The 19,004-nt window shown below is 42.2% G+C and overlaps 2 protein-coding genes across 4 annotated transcripts; one reads left to right on the top strand and one right to left on the bottom strand.

Annotated features, from left to right (window-relative positions):
* Positions 1-9,962: 9,962 nt before the first annotated feature.
* On the bottom strand, positions 9,963-12,432 carry LOC111969877 (transcription factor MafB). The gene has a single exon (XM_023996229.2). It carries the CDS (start codon positions 11,744-11,746, stop codon positions 10,754-10,756), a length of 993 nt encoding a protein of 330 aa, XP_023851997.1. The 5' UTR covers positions 11,747-12,432; the 3' UTR covers positions 9,963-10,753.
* Positions 12,432-16,455, top strand: si:dkeyp-97e7.9 (DEP domain-containing mTOR-interacting protein). 3 transcript variants are annotated; one of them, XM_023996227.2, is made up of 9 exons: positions 12,432-13,365; positions 13,698-13,876; positions 14,133-14,256; positions 14,507-14,685; positions 14,835-15,047; positions 15,191-15,328; positions 15,610-15,680; positions 15,789-15,893; positions 15,989-16,455. In XM_023996227.2, the coding sequence occupies exons 1-9, from the start codon at positions 13,280-13,282 to the stop codon at positions 16,115-16,117; spliced, it is 1,224 nt and encodes a 407-aa protein (XP_023851995.1). In that variant the 5' UTR covers positions 12,432-13,279; the 3' UTR covers positions 16,118-16,455. The 3 variants fall into 3 exon arrangements, with proteins under 3 accessions (XP_023851995.1, XP_023851994.1, XP_023851996.1); XM_023996226.2 differs by having other exon boundaries at positions 15,188-15,328; XM_023996228.2 differs by lacking the exon at positions 15,191-15,328.
* Positions 16,456-19,004: the final 2,549 nt, after the last annotated feature.

Genomic DNA, 19,004 nt, shown 5'->3' with positions numbered 1-19,004 from the left:
CACTGAGGCAACACTTTTTTTCAATGTTCAATCTATTGAAAATCTCTCTCTTGGATGCTATTTTATTGTCTCCTAAACAGCCCTCAATGAGTAAATGTAAATATCTTACCAAAAACAACTACACATTTTTTATTACAAAGTTGAGCAAAAATGATACAAGCCTATTTAGGATAAATGTTAAATACATTGGCTGGTACAGTATGGGTACACATTGTTACGTAGTACTTACAAATGTTAAATATCTTTGCAACTTMCCCAATTTCAGAGATTTACAATAAAACTAGTGTGATCAACATTGAGGGAAGGTTTAATACAATCAATTTAAGTTTGTTTACAAATCTAATGGATGTAAAAAACAACAACAACACCAACCATGTTGTACAAATGTGTGTATAATGTGTAATTAAGCAGTCATATAACAGTACACTTGCTTACAGTTTGTAACTACAACATAAATACATGTTTTAACAACACTTGATATAAAGTAAGACAATAGTCCACAATTTAAATTAAATGTAAAGCCATTAACATYCATAAAGTATTCAGACCCCTTGACTTGTTCCACATTTTGTTACGTTACAGCCTTATTCTAAAATTGATTAAATAATGTTTTCCCCTCATCAATCTATACACAATAGCCCATAATGACAAAGCGAAAACAGGTTTAAGAAATGTTTTAATTTGAGACTCGAAATTGATTTCATGGAACATCAGGTTTCCATTGATCCTCCTTGCGAAGTTTATACAACTTGATTGGAGCCCACCTGTGGGAAATTCAATTGATTGGACATGATTTGGAAAGGCACACAGCTGTCTATATAAGGTCCCACGGTTGACAGCACACGTCAGAGCAAAAAACAAGCCATGAGGTCGAAAGAATTGTCTGTAGAGCTCCGAGACAGGATTGTGTCGATGCACAGATCAGGGGAAGGGTACCAAAGCATTTCTGCAGCATTGAAGGTCCCCAAGAAAACAGTGGCCTCCATCATTCTTAACTGAGCAATCAGGGGGAGAATGGCCTTGGTCAGGGAGGTGACGAAGAACGCGATGGTCACTCTGACAGAGCTCCAGAGTTTCTCTTCTTCCAGAAGGACAACCATCTCTGCAGCACTCCACCAATTAGGCCTTTATGTTAGAATGACCAGATGGAAGCCACTCCTCAGTAAATGGCACATGACAGCCCAATTTGAGTTTGCCAAAAGGCACCTAAAGGACTCTCAGACCATGAGAAACAAGATTCTCTGGTCTGATGAAACCAAGATTGAACTCTATGGCCTAAATGCCAAGCGTCACGTCTGGAATAAAACTGGCGCCATCCCTACGGTGAAGCACCTTTGGCAGCGACTACAGCCTCGAGTCTTCTTGGGTATGACGCTACAAGCTTGGCACACCTGTATTTGGGGAGTTTCTCCCATTCTTCTCTGCAGATCCTCTCAAGCTCTGTCAGGTTGGGTGGAAGCGTTGCTGCACAGCTATTTTCAGGTCTCTCCAGAGATGTTCGATCCGGTTTAAGTCCGGGCTCTGGCTGGACCACTCAAGGACATTCAGAGACTAGTACCGAAGCCACTCCTGCATTGTCTTGGCTATGTGCTTAGGGTCGTTGTCCTGTTGGAAGGTGAACCTTCGCCCCCAGTCTGAGGTCCTGAGAGCTCTGGAGCAGGTTTTCATCAAGTATCTCTCTGCACTTTGCGCCATTCATCTTTGCCTTGTTTCAGACTAGTCTCCCAGTTCCTGCCGCTGAAAAACATCCCCACAGCATGATTCTGCCACCACCATGCTTCACCGTAGGGATGGTGTCAGGTTTCCTCCAGACGTGACGCTTGGCATTCAGGCCAAAGAGTTCAATCTTTTTCTCATGGTCTGAGAGTCTTTAAGTGTCTTTTGCAAGACTCCAAGCGGGCTTCATGTGCCTTTTACTGAGGTGTGGCCTTTCGTCTGAAAACTCTACCATAACAGGCCTGATTCGTGGAGTGCTGCAGAGATGGTTGTCCTTCTGGAAAGTTCTCCTATCTCCACAGAGAACTCTAGAGCACTGTCAGAGTGGCCATCGGGTTCTTGGTCACCTCTGACCAAGCCCTTTCCCCCGATTCTCAGTTTGGCGAGGAGGCCGGCTTTAGGAAGAGTCCTTTAGAAAGAGGTCTTGTTTCAAACTTCTTCCATTTAAGAATGATGGAGCCACTCGTGTTCTTTGGGACCTTCAAACAACCTTCAAACAACCACCCCTCATCACTGTCAAAAAATGCTCCCTAAAACACTTCTGCGAGCAGGCCTTTCTAATCGACCTGACCCGGGTATCCTGGAAGGATATTGACCGCATCCCGTCAGTTTGAGGATGCTGGTTGGTCTTTAAAAGTAATTTCCTCACCCTCTTAAATAGCATGCCCCTTTCAAAAAATGTAGAACTAATAACAGATATAGCCCTTGCTTCACTCCAGACCTGACTGCCCTTGACCAGCAGAAAAACATTCTGTGGCGTACTGCACTAGCATCAAATAGTCCCTGCATATGCACGTTTTCAGGGAAGTCAGGAACCAATACACACAGTCAGTTAGGAAAGCAAAGGCTAGCTTTTTCAAACAGACATTTGCATCCTGTAGCTCTAACTCCAAAAAGTTCTGGGACACTGTAAAGTCCATGGAGATAAGGACACCTCCTCCCAGTTGCCCACTGCACTGACGCTAGGAAACACTGTCACCACCAATGAATCCATGATAATCGAGATTTCAATAAGCATTTCTCTACATCTGGCCATGCTTCCTCCTGGCTACCCAACCCCGGGCAACAGCTCTGCACCCACAGCTACTTGCCCAAGCATCCCAGCTTCTCCTTCACCCAAATCCAGATAGCAGATGTTCTGAAAGAGCTGCAAAACCTTGACCCGTACAAATCAGCTGGCTAACAATCTGGACCCTCTTTCTAAAATGATCCACCGCCATTGTTGCAACCCTATTACTCTGTTCAACCTCTTTCGCATCGTCTGAGATCCCAAAGACTGGAAAGCTGCCGCGGTCATCCCCCTCTTCAAAGGGGAGACACTCTAGACCCAAAACTGTTACAGACCTATATCCATCCTGCCCTGCCTTTCTAAAGTCTTCGAAAGCCAAGTTAAAAAACAGATCACTGACAATTTCGAATCCCACCGTACCTTCTCTGCTGTGCAATCTGGTTTCCGAGCTGGTCACGGGTGCCACTCAGCCACGCTCAAGGTACTAAACGATATCATAACCGCCATCGATAAAAGAATACTGTGCAGCCGTCTTCATCGACGGCAAGCTTTTGACTCGTTCAATCACCACATTCTTTAACGCAGACCTCACAGCCTTGGTTTTCTCAAATGACGTTCTCGCCTGGTTCACCAATCACTTTTCAGATAAAGTTCAGTGTGTCAAATCCGGAGGCTTGTTGTCTGACCTCTGCAGTCTCTAAGGGGGTACCACAGGGTTCAATTCTCGGGCCGACTCTTTCTCTGTTAATATAAATGATGTCGCTCATGCTGCGGGTGTTCCTTGATCCACCTCTACGCAGACGACACCATTCTGTACACATCTGGCCCTTCTTTGGCACTGTGTTAACCTCTCTTGGTAGGTGGCAGTATTTTCACGTCGGATGAAAAGCGTGCCCAGAGTAAACTGCCTGCTACTCAGGCCCAGCTGCTAGAATATACACATTATTAGTGGATTTGGATAGAAAACACTCTGGGATTTCGAAAACTGTTTGGATATGTCTGTGAGTATAACAAGAACTCATATGGCAGGCTAAAACCTGAGAAACAATCCAACCCGGAAGTGGAATCTGAGGTTGTAGTTATTCAACTCTTCTTGATCCAAGATACATGGAAATGGGGTCATAATGCACTTCCTAAGGCTTCCACTAGTGTCAACAGTCTTTAGAACCTTGTTGAGCTGCTCTACTGTGAAGTGGTGGCAATATGAGGAGGAGATGAGTCAGAGGTCTGCCAGAGAGCCACGAGTGCATCCAGGCGCTTCACGTGAGAGCGTTAGCTTGCGTCCATTGCATTTCTGAAGACAAAGGAATTCTCCGGTTGGAACATTATTGAAGATTTATGTTAAAAACATCCTAAAGATTGATTCTATACATCGTTTGACATGTTTCCACGGACTGTAACGAACTTTTTGACTTTTCGTCTGCACCTAGTAATCGCGCGTCATGATATTCTGATTAACTGGCTCCATACAGCGCTAACAAAAAGGAGGTATTTGAGACATAATGATGGACAAAACAAACATTATTGTGAACTTAGGTTCCTGGGAGTGCATTCTGATGAAGTCATCATAAGGTGGTATGTGAAGTATTTATGAATGCTATTCTGACATCTTTGACTACACAACATGGCTGATATCTCTTGGGGTTGTGTTGGTTCTCTGATAGCGCTGTACTCAGAAATTGTATGGTGTGCTTTCGTAAAGTTTTTTGAATCTGACACAGCGGTTCGACTTAAGGAGAAAGTGGATCTAAATTCCATGCATAACAGTTGTATCTTTTAGCAAGTTTTATTATGAGTATTTCGTAAATTGATGTGCTCTGCAAAATCACTGATGTTTTGAACTATACATAACGTGCCAATATTAATTTTTTGGATATAATATGAACTTTACCGAACAAACATACATGACATGTGTAACATGAAGTCCTATGAGTGTCATCTGATGAAGATCATCAAAGGTTAGTGATACATTTTATCTCTATTTCTGCTTTTTGTGACTCCTCTCTGCTGGCTGAAAAATGGCTGTGACTTGGCTCTGACTTAACATAATCGTTTGGTGTGCTTTCGTCTAAAGCCTTTTTGAAATCGGACATTGTGCTGGATTTACAACAAGTGTATCTTTAAAATGGTGTAAGATACTTGTATGTTTGAGGATTTTAATTATGGATTTCTGTTGTTTTGAATTTGGCGCCCCTGCCTTTCACTGGCTGTTTGACGAGGGAGACCTACCATCCCACATACCCTATGAGAGTTAACAACCTCCAAACGAGCTTCAATGCCATACACACTCCTTCCGTGGCCTCCAACTGCTCTTAAACGTTAGTAAAACTAAACGCATCTCTTCAACCGATCGCTGCCGCACCCACTGCCCGACTAGCATCACTACTCTGGCGTTCTGACTAGAATATGTGACAACTACAAATACTTACAGTGCTGTGAAAAAGTATTTTCCCTCTTTTCCTGATTTCTTTTTTTTTGCACATTTGTCACACTTAAATGTTTCAGATCATCAAACAAATTTAAATATTACACAAAGATAACCCAAGTAAACACAAAATGCAGTTAAGTGATGATTTTATTTATTAAGGYMAAAAAGCTATCCGACCCTGCATGGCCCTATGTGAAAAGGTAATTGCGCCCTAAACCTAATAACTGGTTGTGCCACCCTCAGCAGCAACAACTGCAATCAAGCGTTTGCGATAACTGGCAATGAGTCTTTCACATCACTGTGGAGGAATTTTGGCCCACTCTTCTTTGCAGAATTGTTTTAATTCAACCACATTGGAGGGTTTTCGAGCATGAKCCGCRTTTTTAAGGTCACACCACAYCATCTCAATCGGATTCAAGTCCTGACATTGACTGGGCCACTCCAAAACCTTCTTCTTTTTTTTAAGCTATTCAGAGGTGGACTTGCTGGTGTGTTTTGGATCATTATCCTGCTGCAGAACCCAAGTGCGCTTCAGCTTGAGGTCACGAAATGATGGCCGGACATTCTCCTTCAGGATTTTTTGGTAGAGAACAGAATTCATGGTTCCATCAATCACAGCAAGTCYTCCAGGTCCTGAAGCAGCAAAGCAGCTCCAGACCATCACACTACCACCACCWTATTTGACTGTTGGTATGATGTTCTTTTTCTGAAATGCTGTGTTACTTTTACGCCAGATGTAACGTGACGTACACCTTCCAAAATGTTCAACTTTTGTCTCGTCAATCCACAGAATATTTTCCCAAAAGTCTTGGGGATCATCAAGATGTTTTTTTGCCAAAAGTGAGARGAGCCTTTATGTTCTTTTTGGTCAGCAGTGGTTTTCGCCTTGGAACTCTGCCATGGATGCCATTTTTGCCCAGTCTCTTTCTTATGGTTGAATCATGAACACTGACCTTAACTGGGGCAAGTGACYCCTGCAGTTCTTTAGATGTTGTTGTGGGTTCTTTTGTGAGCTATTGAATGAGTCGTCGCTGCGCTCTTGGGGTAATTTTGGTAGGCCGGCCACTCCTGGGAAGGTTCACCACTGTTCCAAATTTTCTCCATTTGTGGATAATGGCTCTCACCGTGGTTCGCTGGAGTCCCAAAGCTTTAGAAATGGCTTTGTAACCCTTTCCAGACTGATAGATGTCAATTACTTTGTTTCTCATCTGTTCCTGAATTTCTTTGGATCGCGGCATGATGTCTTGCTTTTTGAGATTTTTTGGGCCTACTTCACTTTGTCAGACAGGTTCTATTCAAGTGATTTCTTGATTCAGCAGGTCTGGCAGTAATCAGGCCTGGGTGTGGCTAGTGAAATTGAACTCAGCTTTCCAAAAAATTTGATTAACCACAGTAAATTCATGATTTAACAAGGGGGGGCAATTACTTTGTCACATAGGGCCATGAAGGTCCGGATATCTTTTTATCCTTAATAAATAAAATTATCACTTAAAAACTGCATTTTGTGTTTACTTGGGTTATCTTTGTGTAATATTAACATTTGTTTGATGATCTGAAACATTTAAGTGTGACAAATGTGCAAAAAAATAAGAAATCAGGAAGGGGYCAAATACTTTTTCACAGCACTGTAGGTGTCTGGCTAGAATATAAACTCTCCTTCCAGACTCATATTAAGCATCTCCAATCCAAAATTAAATCTAGAATCGGCTTCCTATTTCGCAACAAAGCCTCCTTCACTCACGCTGCCAAACATACCCTCGTAAAACTGACTATCCTACCGATCCTCGACTTCGGCGATGTCATTTACAAAATAGCCTCCAACACTCTACTTAGCAAACTGGATTCAGTCTATCACAGTGCCATCCGTTTTGTCACCAAAGCCCCATATACCACCCACCACTGCGACCTGTATGCTCTCGTTGTCACGCCCTGGCCTTAGTTGTCTTTGTTTTCTTTATTATTTTGGTTAGGTCAGGGTGTGACATGGGGGATGTATGTGTTTTGTCTTGTCTAGGGGTTTTGTATGTTTATGGGGTGTTTACTAGTCTAGGTGTTTGTATGTCTATGGTTGCCTAGATTGGTTCTCAATTAGAGGCAGCTGTTTATCGTTGTCTCTGATTGGGAACCATATTTAGGCAGCCATATTCCGTTGGGTATTTTTGGGATGGGTTTTTTGTCTATAGTAACATTTGTTGCTTTGTTGACTTTTTATAAATATAATAGAATAAAAATAAAAAATGAATTTAATATCTTCACGTTCGTTTTGTTGTTTTTATTAGTTTTGTTTAAGTGTTCTTCGTTTCGTTATTAATAAATAGAAGAATGTATTCGTATCACGCTGCGCTCTTGGTCCTCCTCTCTTCCTCCATACAACGAACGTCACCTCATAGGCTGGCCCTCGTCTACTATTTGTCGCCAGACCCACTAGCTCCAGGTCATCTATAAGTCTTTGCTAGGTAAAGCTCGCTTATCCCAGCTCATTGGTCACCATAACAACACCGTAGCACGCGGTCCAGCAGGTATATCTCTCACTGGTCATCCCAAAACCAACACTTCTTTGGACGCCTTTCTTCCAGTTCTCTGCTGCCAATGACTGGAACGAATTACAAAACGCTGAAGTTGGAGATCATATCTCCCTCACTAACTTTAAGCATCAGCTATCTGAGCAGCTTACCGATCGCTGCAGCTGTATATAGCCCATCTGTAAATAGCCACCCAACTACCTACCTCATCCCCATATTGTTTTTATTTACTTTTTTGCTCTTTTGCACACCAATATTTCTACTTGCACATCATCATCTGCAATTATAGCTTCAGTGTTAATTTGCTAAATTGTAATTACTTCGCTYCTATGGCCTATTTATTGCCTTACCTCCTTACTCCATTTGCACACACTGTATATAGATTTTTCTATTGTGTTATTGACTGTACTTTTGTTTATCCTATGTGTTAACTCTGTGTTGTTTTTTGTCGCACTGCTTTGCTTTATCTTGGCCAGGGTCGCAGTTGTAAATGAGAACTTGTTCTGAACTGGCCTACCTGGTTAAATACAGGTGAAATAAAGAAATAATAAAGAAATAAAAATGCTGCAGAATTCTTTTGGTACCCTTCCCCTGATCTGTGCTTCGACACAATCCGGTCTCAACGCTCTACGGACAATTCTTTCGAAAACCTCATGGCTTGGTTTTTGCTCTGACATGAACTGTCAACTGTGGGACCTTATATAGACAGGTGTGTGTCTTTCCAAATCATGTCCAATCAATTGAATTTACCACAGGTGGACTCCAATCAAGTTGTAGAAACATATKAAAGATGATCAATGCAAACAGGATGCACCTGAGCTCAATTTCCAGTCTCCTAGCAAAGGGTCTGAWTATTTATGTGAATATGTTTTCTGTTTTTAATATTTTATACATTTGCAAAAAATTCTAAAAACCTGTTTTCGCTTTGTCATTATGGGGTATTGTGTATAAAGTGCTGATCATTTAAATAAGGCTGTAATGTAAAAAAAATGTGGAAAAAGTCAAGGGGTCTGAATACTTTCCGAAACCACTGTAATTTCATTAACACTTCCATTGTTTAACACCTCCCTACTTTGAACTGCAAACAGCCACCATGGTTTAACTACTCCCCCACCCCTCCAATTTTGCCAGTTACCCACTGATATGTATAAAAGGGCTATGTATACCTGCAAGAAAGTGGTAAATAAGAGGCTGTTTGAAAGTGGGTCATATACACGTTACAGGTAATATACCACATATTCTGTCTGAAATGGGCATTATCTCCACCACACAGCCCCAGCCAGTGAGTCTTCAGTGTCTTCACATCCAGTGGTCCCTCAGGAAGCAACCATCAATGGTCAAATGTCAGCTTACAGAAAAAAGAGACACTCCACTTTCATTTGTCACWAGCCAAATTAGTGCATTTGTATGCAAAAGTGTTTATTATTAGGCCTAAGTTTTGTATAATTTTTTTTCTATCAAGTCAGTTGACTGTGTGTAAAACATAAATAAATAAAATTTTATATTTTCATTATATAGCCAATAAACTTGATCCTGTTAAATCACAGTCCCAATAACCTGGAATGTTATAATGTACATTGGGGACTTTCACTGCTCTTTATTGCACACAGGTGAATMAGTAAAATGTTGAAGGAATATGTCTTAGTTATCATAAATGCTGTATTAGGCATCATGAGCTGTTTGCGTGATTTAGTATATGCACAGACCAAACTTTTAAAAAGGCTTCCACAGCTTTCTTGGAGCCTGATGTACAATGCGTATGCTCCAAGTGCAAAGTTCACACTTGTTTTCTCAGATGGAATGAATCCTAGACGTTATGGTATGGTGAAAGAAAGGAGTGTAAATGGAGAGACATTTGTTTTAATCAATCAATCACTCAATAACCTTTTTTATAAAAACACATTTGTCACAGCTTTGAATTTGGTGTTTTATGGAGCTCCTTCTTGTTGTAATGACTGTCGTTCTTTCCACATCAATAAGCCTAATTAAAAGTGAGCAAGATGACTTGCGTTCCTTTACATTTTGTCTGCCTGTCGCACTACACTTCTCCTTTATACAGACATGAGTAAAATAATAATCATACTGCTAAGTGTTAAAACAATATGGCCACATAAAGCAAACCTTTGTCTCTATAAAAAAWATATATATTCTGGAGAAAGGAAATATTACAAAATCTAAAGCCACTAGCTTCCATGATCTAGTCATGGAATCAATGAAAGAATACATAAGTGAGCCAGGAAAATGTTTATAAGTGGATCCAACAATTACTCAACAGACTAACACAAAGAAGTAGTAATGGTTTTATTGATCTAAAGCAGATGACAAATGATTTCAACACAGCTGGATAGGTAACAAAAAAATTATGGTCATTTGCAGGCAATAACGCATCATAATAAAAAAAAATGRAATCTAGCTCTTTTTCTTGAACAATTAACAAACATGTCTGTGAAAGAAAAACAACACAATTTTAAGCCACATCTGACCAGCAGAACCAGGTCCTCAAAATGCAATGTGAGTCAAAGGATGTCCAGCACAAGGAGATAGATACATCATCATCAACCATGTATGCATTATATTTGTTAGAATAGAATTATCACAGAAAAGCACTTGAGTGAAGATCTGAACACAAATAAGTAAAACCATTTCCAAGTGTTTTGATGGATGAATCAATGTAAGACAAAATTGAGAGTCGGCCTAGTGGCCTACATGAAGCCAAAAATTAATATTGTAATTCTCGTATGTAATGTACTTTCATAAATCAGACTGGTTATTCAATTTAGCAAAAGTAAGAGGAACTATTTCAAGTATGTTCGTGAAGATGTGTGTGTGGCAAAGTAGCCTACAACAGCCAAGTTTAGGCCTACTAAATAGACAGTTCCATACATGTCCAGCATGCATGATTGATTATAGATTAATATTACAAATCTGACTTATTATCGTAATAATTTTAAAAGCTGAATTAGATGATAGGTTTGCATCAAGAACTTGTATGAAATCATTAATATTGTTAAAACAAATAAGCATATCAATAAAAAAAAATCAGTAAAATAGATTTTGTGGCTGTTACAAAGAATAAACTCACATAAAATACTCGGGCGAGGAAGGATTGTCACTGGTTGACCCAGTTTCATGGTAACCATTAGAACCAGTCAATTTCTCGCATTTGAGTTTATATGCGTCCCTCTCGCGTGCCAGCCGGTTGAGCTCGTTCTTTAACTGCTCCACCTGTGTGACAAGGCTGGTCTTCTCATGCTCCAGAACGTGCTTCAGCTGAACACGTTTGTAGCGGCAGGATTGTGCATAACCGCGGTTTTTCAGGGTTCGGCGCTTCTGCTTCAGACGCATCACGTCGTCCTTGGTCAGACCCCTCATGTGCCGATTGAGCTCCCTCACTGACATAGACACCAGCTGGTCGTCGGAGAAGCCGCTCTCCACGTTGAGTCGTCTGTCGTGGCGATTCTGCTGATGGAGGTGGTGCGCACTTAGCTGCGAGTCGGGTGAGTGCGGAGCCGAGTAGTCGAGGTCGTGCTTGTTGGGGTTATATTGATTTTGGCAGTGCATATCTTGCATATCAGGGGGACCCGAGAGGGCGTCGGGTTGACGGTTAAGTCCAGGGTACTGCTGAGCATGACCGTTGAGGTTATGTGCCGCCCCGTACCCTTCGAAATCCGATTGGAGAGCCTGTTGGTGACCGTGTGGAGAGGGTTGGTGCCCGTGGACTGTGGTACCGATGAGGGCCTCCACTGCGTCCTCAGGTGTCAGGCCAAAAGTGTTGGGATACATTTGCTGAGAATAACCTCCACTGCTGGGCGTCCAGTAAAGATCATCATCAGGGTTCCTCTGCTCACCCGGATTATAACTCGGTGARGAGGGCACCGAACTGCAAGGGGTGCTGACCGGGGTGGAGGAGACTGAGTCCGGTCTCTGGAGATCGCTGCACGGCCCAAAGAATGAGCGGTCGATCCCCTGCATTGTCTCCTTCTTCACATCGAACTTCATCAAGTCGAACGCACTGACATAACCCAAAGGGGTTTTCGGCAGACCCAGGTTTGTATGCGATTCGGCGGTCATTATTTTCTGGATCTATTTATCTTGGCCACATCCAAGGGTCACAAAACTCAATTCTTTCATGCAGTCTTTTGCAACAATTTCACTATTGGAAGACGTTTTATACAATCATAAGTCCGTCAAATGAAATCTACAGTGAAAATACGCGTGCGCAAAAATGGAAAGAAACCCGTCCTCTTCACTCAAAAGTTTAGAAACACATACAGTAGCCTATTAATCGGACAGAAGAAAAGTGCTCAGAGTCCACGGCGGGGCCAAGAGCTCTCTGCATGTGTGTAGCGCTACTGGTTTATGCTTGCGAGCGCACTTTCTTCATAAAGAACCGTTGCATGATGTCACACGATATAGACTACACCTCCATGCTCCTCTCCAATAAAAAGACGGCGAGAAGGGRAATTTGCATAATAGCTGATGTATGTGTTTTGACAATCCAGCAGAGGTTGAATGTAGAATGTAGCCCACATTTTTTTTTTACATAGATCTGCASACAGACATATTGTACACGTTTTCTAGGCTACTGTGGCCTACTTCTTTATTTCATTTGTGCATTCGTTTTTCTTTCTTTCACACTTTCCCTCGCCAATTGATGTATTAAAAGTGTTTATTTTGAAAGACCGTTTAGGAACTGATGCTGGAATGCAAAACATCTGAGGACTAAATAGGCTATGTTAATTCTGTAGGCTATATGTCCAGGGATATATATATTGTAGTCAATAGGGCTAGTAAATAAACATTTAGTCGCCCTAAATGATCATATGACTTTCCATATAAATAACATAAAAGCATCACGGTTTTAAAGTCACGGTTATATTTGGACTACGGTGCTTATATTTAAGGGGAAGTTCATTCTGCAAAAAGACAATTAAGAATTCTAATAGAGCTGTTGTGCTTTTTTGAATAATCCACCACCACCCATAATAAACAAATAGCCTATCCTATCTCTAATCCATGAGTAGCTCATTGAAAATAAATGTTTATATTCCACTTGCATGTGTTCTATTTGATTTCTCCTTACATTATATGAAAACCACAAAGGGTTGATCATAGAGCTAGAAATAGGCTAATTCTAAATAACTGTATTTCTATGGGGTTTCTCCTGAGAGTGGGCAGCCAAATGTTATATTTATGGATCTATGCTGACCCCTTGAGGTGATATGAGGTAAAACTTCATTCTTGCCCCTCAGTGTATACTGAACCTTGAATGAAAACTAGTTGTCTGATAGCTACCCCGTTCTTTTTAAATTAAAACAAAATGTGAATGTTGGCTTTTTTATAATGACCTTGCCAAAAGAATGTAAAGAGCATGCACATTAGCCTATACCAGGTAAGTATGATAATGGTGGCTTGTGATTTTCTCAGCACATCACATATTGTACTTTCTTGTAGCCTTCTCTCCCTCTGTTTGTGTGTGTGTGTTTATACATAACATCTATCCAACATGGTCAGAGGGTGCTGCTGGGCACTGGTTATTTGGTAAACATACAGGCTTCTAATGAAATGAGTAGTTGTTTTTCAGACCAGTGACAGTAAAGGAACATGGAGAAAATGGGAAGCAGCATAAACAGAAAATCAATGGCCAGACTGCACAAGGCTAAAGTTATGATTGCTGGAGAACAACTGAGGTATGAGAGAGAAAGTGAGAGAGAGAGAGAGAGAGAGAGAGAGAGAGAGAGAGAGAGAGAAGAGAGAGATTGGCTTTCTTTATGGTTATGCTACCTGTTGAAACGTACTGTGTGGAAATCCGACAAGCTCCTTCCAGATATAGTAGTTTGCATATTTCCTTCAGCTGACCTTCCAATTTAATGTAAACATTTAATTATAAGAGATACAATATATCATATAAGAAATGTCAACTGAAACTGATTCAATTCATGTTTGAATATATTTCTTAAGGTGCCCTTGTCTACTTATAGTCGTTATAGCTGCTTTATTCAACATTTTACCTCACTACAAGGTTGAGGCTGCATGATGGCAAACTGATCAAGGATCGACGGTACCATCTGCGCACTTACCCCAACTGCTTTGTAGCCCAAGAGCTTACAGACTGGTTGATCAGCAACAAGGAAGCTCCTGATCGGGCCACAGCAGTCTGCCTCATGCAACACCTGATGGACCATGACATTGTGCARCATGGTAGGGCACCACAATAACATTCCTCAGGGGATATAAAATGCATAGTAGCTTTTCCAAGAGCTTATAGCCCTGACACAGGACAAAGTGCATATCCAACTCCTATAATGCAGTTTCTCACAAGAGCATAAGAGCTTTGCCAAGATACTAACATTGATAATTGATATGGGAGATCCAAAATGCTGAACCATAAAGTAGGGCAATGTGAAGACACTCTCAGGACGTTTCCTTTGTCTCTCTTCCACTCTGATCTCTTTAGTTTGTGACAAGCACCCTATATTCAAGAATGCAAAATTGCTGTACCGTTTCCGTAAGGATGATGGCACATTTCCATTTAACACCGAGGTGAAGGTCTTCATCCGAGGACAACGATTGTATGAGCAGTAAGAACTACTTTGTTCACCCTGGGGGTCTCTATCTGGTAGGAACAAGTGTCCTTGCTGAGGTCAAACCTATCTTAGGGTAACCACATCATCTGTATTATGTTCTCAGTATGTGCTAGTTATAGTGATTATGGACTGAAACTTGAAACTTTACCAACTGTATACACAAGTTTGTGTGTAATTGTTCCATTCATTCTGTCTCTGGAGTGCAAAATGGATGTGACCTGATTTGTGTGTCTGTGTTTTGTAGTCTAATAACTGGCAGAGACTCCATTCTGCAACTAAGGGAGGAGCAGGGTGTTGCATACCAGCGCTCCATCCCTGGCTGCCAGTTGATGGACTGGTTGTTACAGAATGGAGAGACAGAGAGTAGGCGCCAGGGTTTGGAGTTCTGCCGTGCTTTGCTAGAGCATGGCATCATTCAGCATGGTGAGTTATGTTACCTTTTAACCTTTGGCTGATAACATTGGAGGTAATACTGTTTCCATAGCCTCTCACAGTTGATCGCCTACTCAAATTACTTCTATCAGAAAATTAGTATGATACTTTTCCTCTCTCCTCTTCCCAATTCCCATTAGTGTCAAAGAAGTACGACTTCTTTGACAGTAGATTACTGTATCAGTTCTGCATCAATTTTCGCCGCCGGCGCCACCTGTCTGAGCTCTTGAATGAAACTGAGCGAGACAAAAAGGAAGGTGCATCAGTGCATGCACTGGAGGACAACCATGCCGACAGCCCCTTTGTCCTGCCCAAGATCCCCCCACAAGAGGAACGCAGTGGGTTTCAATCTGGTAAATGCAAACATAAAAACAAAGCAAGAGCTCTAAAATACTTCATATGCACATTTCTTCCAAGGTTGCCTATAGTGTTMTGACACAGTGGATGAGCTGTTTATGCACACATGCATGCGTTTATGTCTGACCTTTCATAGCAGTGCAGCCCAATAAACCATTGAAGATGATACCCAATGTGCATCAGGCCATTTTGAACTCTCTGCAGCTACATGCTAGTGGATATTTACCCCCTGCCACACTCTCCTCTGCCCCAGTGGTGAGATGCAATCCAAAATCAGGTCAGATCGTCCCTCTGTTCTTTTTTGACATAATTAGTTCTGTTCAGGCTTACACAGATGTAGTCTCCCTAAGCAGTTAGTTTCTGATGAAGGCCATTAAGGGCAAAACATAATGTTTTTACCGAAAAGTATAACAACATTTAAAAATAGTTAATATTGAGCAAGAGTGCCTACTTTTTCTGACCTGCCAAGTCGCCCAGAGGGCAACATGGTTTAGCAATGCTATTGATAAAATCATGTATTTAAACACCYAAATGAAAACTCTACATTGGTTTTGACAGTACTTAAGAGGAATGTAACATGTGAGGAGCTACTGTCCCCTGGTGCACCCTTCATCAAGAGAGTGTTGACGGTGAGCTATAAGGCCAATATACTGTATGTCCTTCCTCTTTCTAGTCTTGTCTCTATTGGGGAAGTAAATATTTATTTAGCCCCCTCATACCAGTGTTTTGCATCTCAGGTGATGGGAGATGCAGTGGGCTGGGGCTTTGTGATCAGAGGTGTGGCTCCAGTTTACGTCCAGGCAGTCGATCCTGGAAGCCCTGCTGCTGCTGCAGSGGTTAAGGTAACACAAACACATACTAAAATAGTTACACACACAGTAATATATGAATATATGTTTATCATGACATTCTCCTGTACTTCTACTTCTATGCCTAGGTGCGTCAGTTTGTGTGCCAGGTGAATGGGCGGAGCGTTCTCCACCTGGATTACCTCCAGGTCACCAGGTTGGTGATGACCGGACCTCGCACTGTTGTGTTGGAGGTCATGGAACCACTGGGGTCTTGAAGTCCCTTCAAAATCTTCCAAAATCAGCCTCCAAAATCTCCTGACCTAACTCCACTATTGTGTGCTGTGTGCCAAATGGGAAAGTTGTGGTATCTTTGGCTGCATTTAGACAGGCAGCCCAATGATGATCGTATCCACTAATTGGTCTTTTGACCAGTAAAATCAGATKTTTTCACACCAGAGCTTTTTCAGCGCAGATCTGATTCGTCAAATGATCAATTACTTAAAAAGATTAGAAGTGGGATGCCTGTCTAAACCCCGCCCGTGTAGCCTACAAAAAGATCTGTAAACTACTTCCAATTTCTTAGGAGTCTTGAAATAAAAATTATCCCAGTGCATGGCTTTGTTGTTGAGCATCCATGGCTGTAGATAGCTGAGTTGTAGATTCAGCCTGTTAAATATTATTACGTCTATTCATGATGTAGCTACAGTAGCTAGCCTAGAGAGAAATTGGCAGTGCCTGCCAAAACTATACTGAAMAAAAATATAAACGAGGCTATATGAGCTGAAACAAAAGATCCCAGAAATGTTCCATATGCACAAAAAGCTTCTGTCTCTCAAAAAAAATGTACATCCCTGTTAGTGAGCATTTCTCCTTTGCCAATATAATCCATCCACCTGACAGGTGTGGCATATCAAGAAACTGATTCAACAGCATGATCATTACACAGGTGCACCTTGTGCTGGTGACAATAAAAGGTCAAACTAAAATGTGCAATTGAATGTTAATTTCTCAACCATAAGCCACCAACAACGTTGTTTTAGAGAATTTGGCAGGACGTCCAACTGGCCTCACATCCACAGACCATGTGTATGGCGTCTTGTGAGCAAGCCGTCTGCTGGAAACAGAGTTCCCCATGGTGCGGTGGGGTTATGGTATGGGCAGGCATATGCTACGGACAACAAATACAATTACATTTTATCAATGGCAATTTGAATGCACAGAGAACCATGACAAGATCCTGAGGCCCATTGTCGTGCCATTCATCCACCTCCATCACCTCATGTTTCAAATCAAATCAAARTTTATTTGTCACACGCGCCGAATACAACAAGTGTAGACCTTACCGTAAAATACTTACTTACAAGCCCTTAACCAACAGTGCAGTTCAATAAAGAGTTAAGAAAATATTTAGCAAATAAACTAAAGTKAAAAAATTATAAAAAGTAACGCAATAAAATAACAATAACGAGGCTATATACAGGGGGTACCGGTACCGAGTCAATGTGAGGGGGTACAGGTTAGTCGAGGTAATTTGTACATGGCGGTAGGGGTGAAGTGACAATGCATAGATAATAAACAGCAAGTAGCAGCAGTGTACAAAACAAATGGAGGGGGGAGTGTAAATAGTCCGTGGCCATTTGATTAATTGTTCAGCAGTGTTATGGCTTGGGGGTAGAAGCTGTTAAGGAGCCTTTTGGTCCTAGACTTAAAACAGTCTATGACTTGGGTGACTGGAGTCTCTGACAATTTTTTGGGCTTTCCTCTGACACCGCCTAGTATATAGGTCCTGGATGGCAGGAAGCTTGGCCCCAGTGATGTACTAGGCCGTACACACTACCCTCTGTAGCGCCTTAAGGTCAAATTCCGAGCAGTTGCCATACTAAGCGGTGATGCAACTGGTCAGGATGCTCTCGATGGTGCAGCTGTAGAACTTTTTGAGGATCAGGGGACACATGCCAAATCTTTTCAGTCTCTTGAGGGGGAAAAGGTGTTGTCATGCCCTCTTCACAACTGTCTTGGTGTGTTTGGACCATGATAGTTTGTTGGTGATGTGTACACCAAGGAACTTGAAGCTCTCGACCCGCTCCACTACAGCCCTGTCAATGTTAATGGGGGCCTGTTCGGCCCGCCTTTTCCTGTCGTCCATGATCAGCTCCTTTGTCTTGCTCACATTGAGGGAGAGGTTGTTGTCCTGGCACCACACTACCAGGTCTCTGACCTCATCCCTATAGGCTGTCTCAGCATGATAATGCACGGCACCATGTCGTAAGGATCTGTACACAATTCCTGGAAGCTGACATGGCCAGACATGTTTGGGATGTTAGCTGGTTGATGTGTTTACGGACATATTCAATTCCCAGTCTGCTGTCCCCACATGCTTCAAGATGGCCACCATTGTTCCTGTACCCAAGAAGGCAAAGATAACTGAACTAAATGACTACCGCCCCGTAGCAATCACTTCTGTCATCATGAAGTGCTTTGAGAGTCTAGGATCATATCACCTTCACCTTACCGGTCACCCTAGACCCACTTCAGTTRGCATACCGCCCCCAACAGGTCAACAGACGATGCAATCGCCATCACACTGCACACTGCCCTATCCCARCTGGACAAGAGGAATACCTATGTAAGAATGCTGTTCATTGACAACAGCTCAGCATTCAACACCATAGTACCCTCCAAGCTRATTATCAGGCTGGAGGTCCTGGGTCTCATCCCCGCCCTGTGCAATTGGGTCCTGGACTTTCTGACGGGCCYCCCCCAGGTGGTGAAGGTAGGAAACAACATCTCCACTTCGCTGACCCTCAACACTAGGGCCCCACAAGGGTGCGTGCTCAGCCCCCTAATGTACTCCCTGTTCACCCACGACTGCGTGGCTATGCACGCCTCCAACTCAATCATCAAGTTTGCAGGTGACACAACAGTAGTGGGCATGATTACCAACAACGACGAGACAGCCTACAGGGAGGAGGTGAGGGCACTCGGAGTGTGGTGTCAGGAAAACAACCACTCACTCAACGTCAACAAAACAAAGGAAACAGTAGAGGGAGCACCCCCCTATTTACATCGAAGGGACAGCAGTGGAGAACGTGGAAAGTTTTAAGTTCTTCGGTGTACACATCACGGACAAACTGAAATGGTCCACCCACACAGAGAGTGTGG

The sequence above is a fragment of the Salvelinus sp. IW2-2015 genome, linkage group LG11 (genome assembly GCF_002910315.2).
Source record: "Salvelinus sp. IW2-2015 linkage group LG11, ASM291031v2, whole genome shotgun sequence".
NCBI classification, from domain to species: domain Eukaryota; kingdom Metazoa; phylum Chordata; class Actinopteri; order Salmoniformes; family Salmonidae; genus Salvelinus; species Salvelinus sp. IW2-2015.
This window is presented reverse-complemented; position numbering and strand designations above follow the sequence as displayed.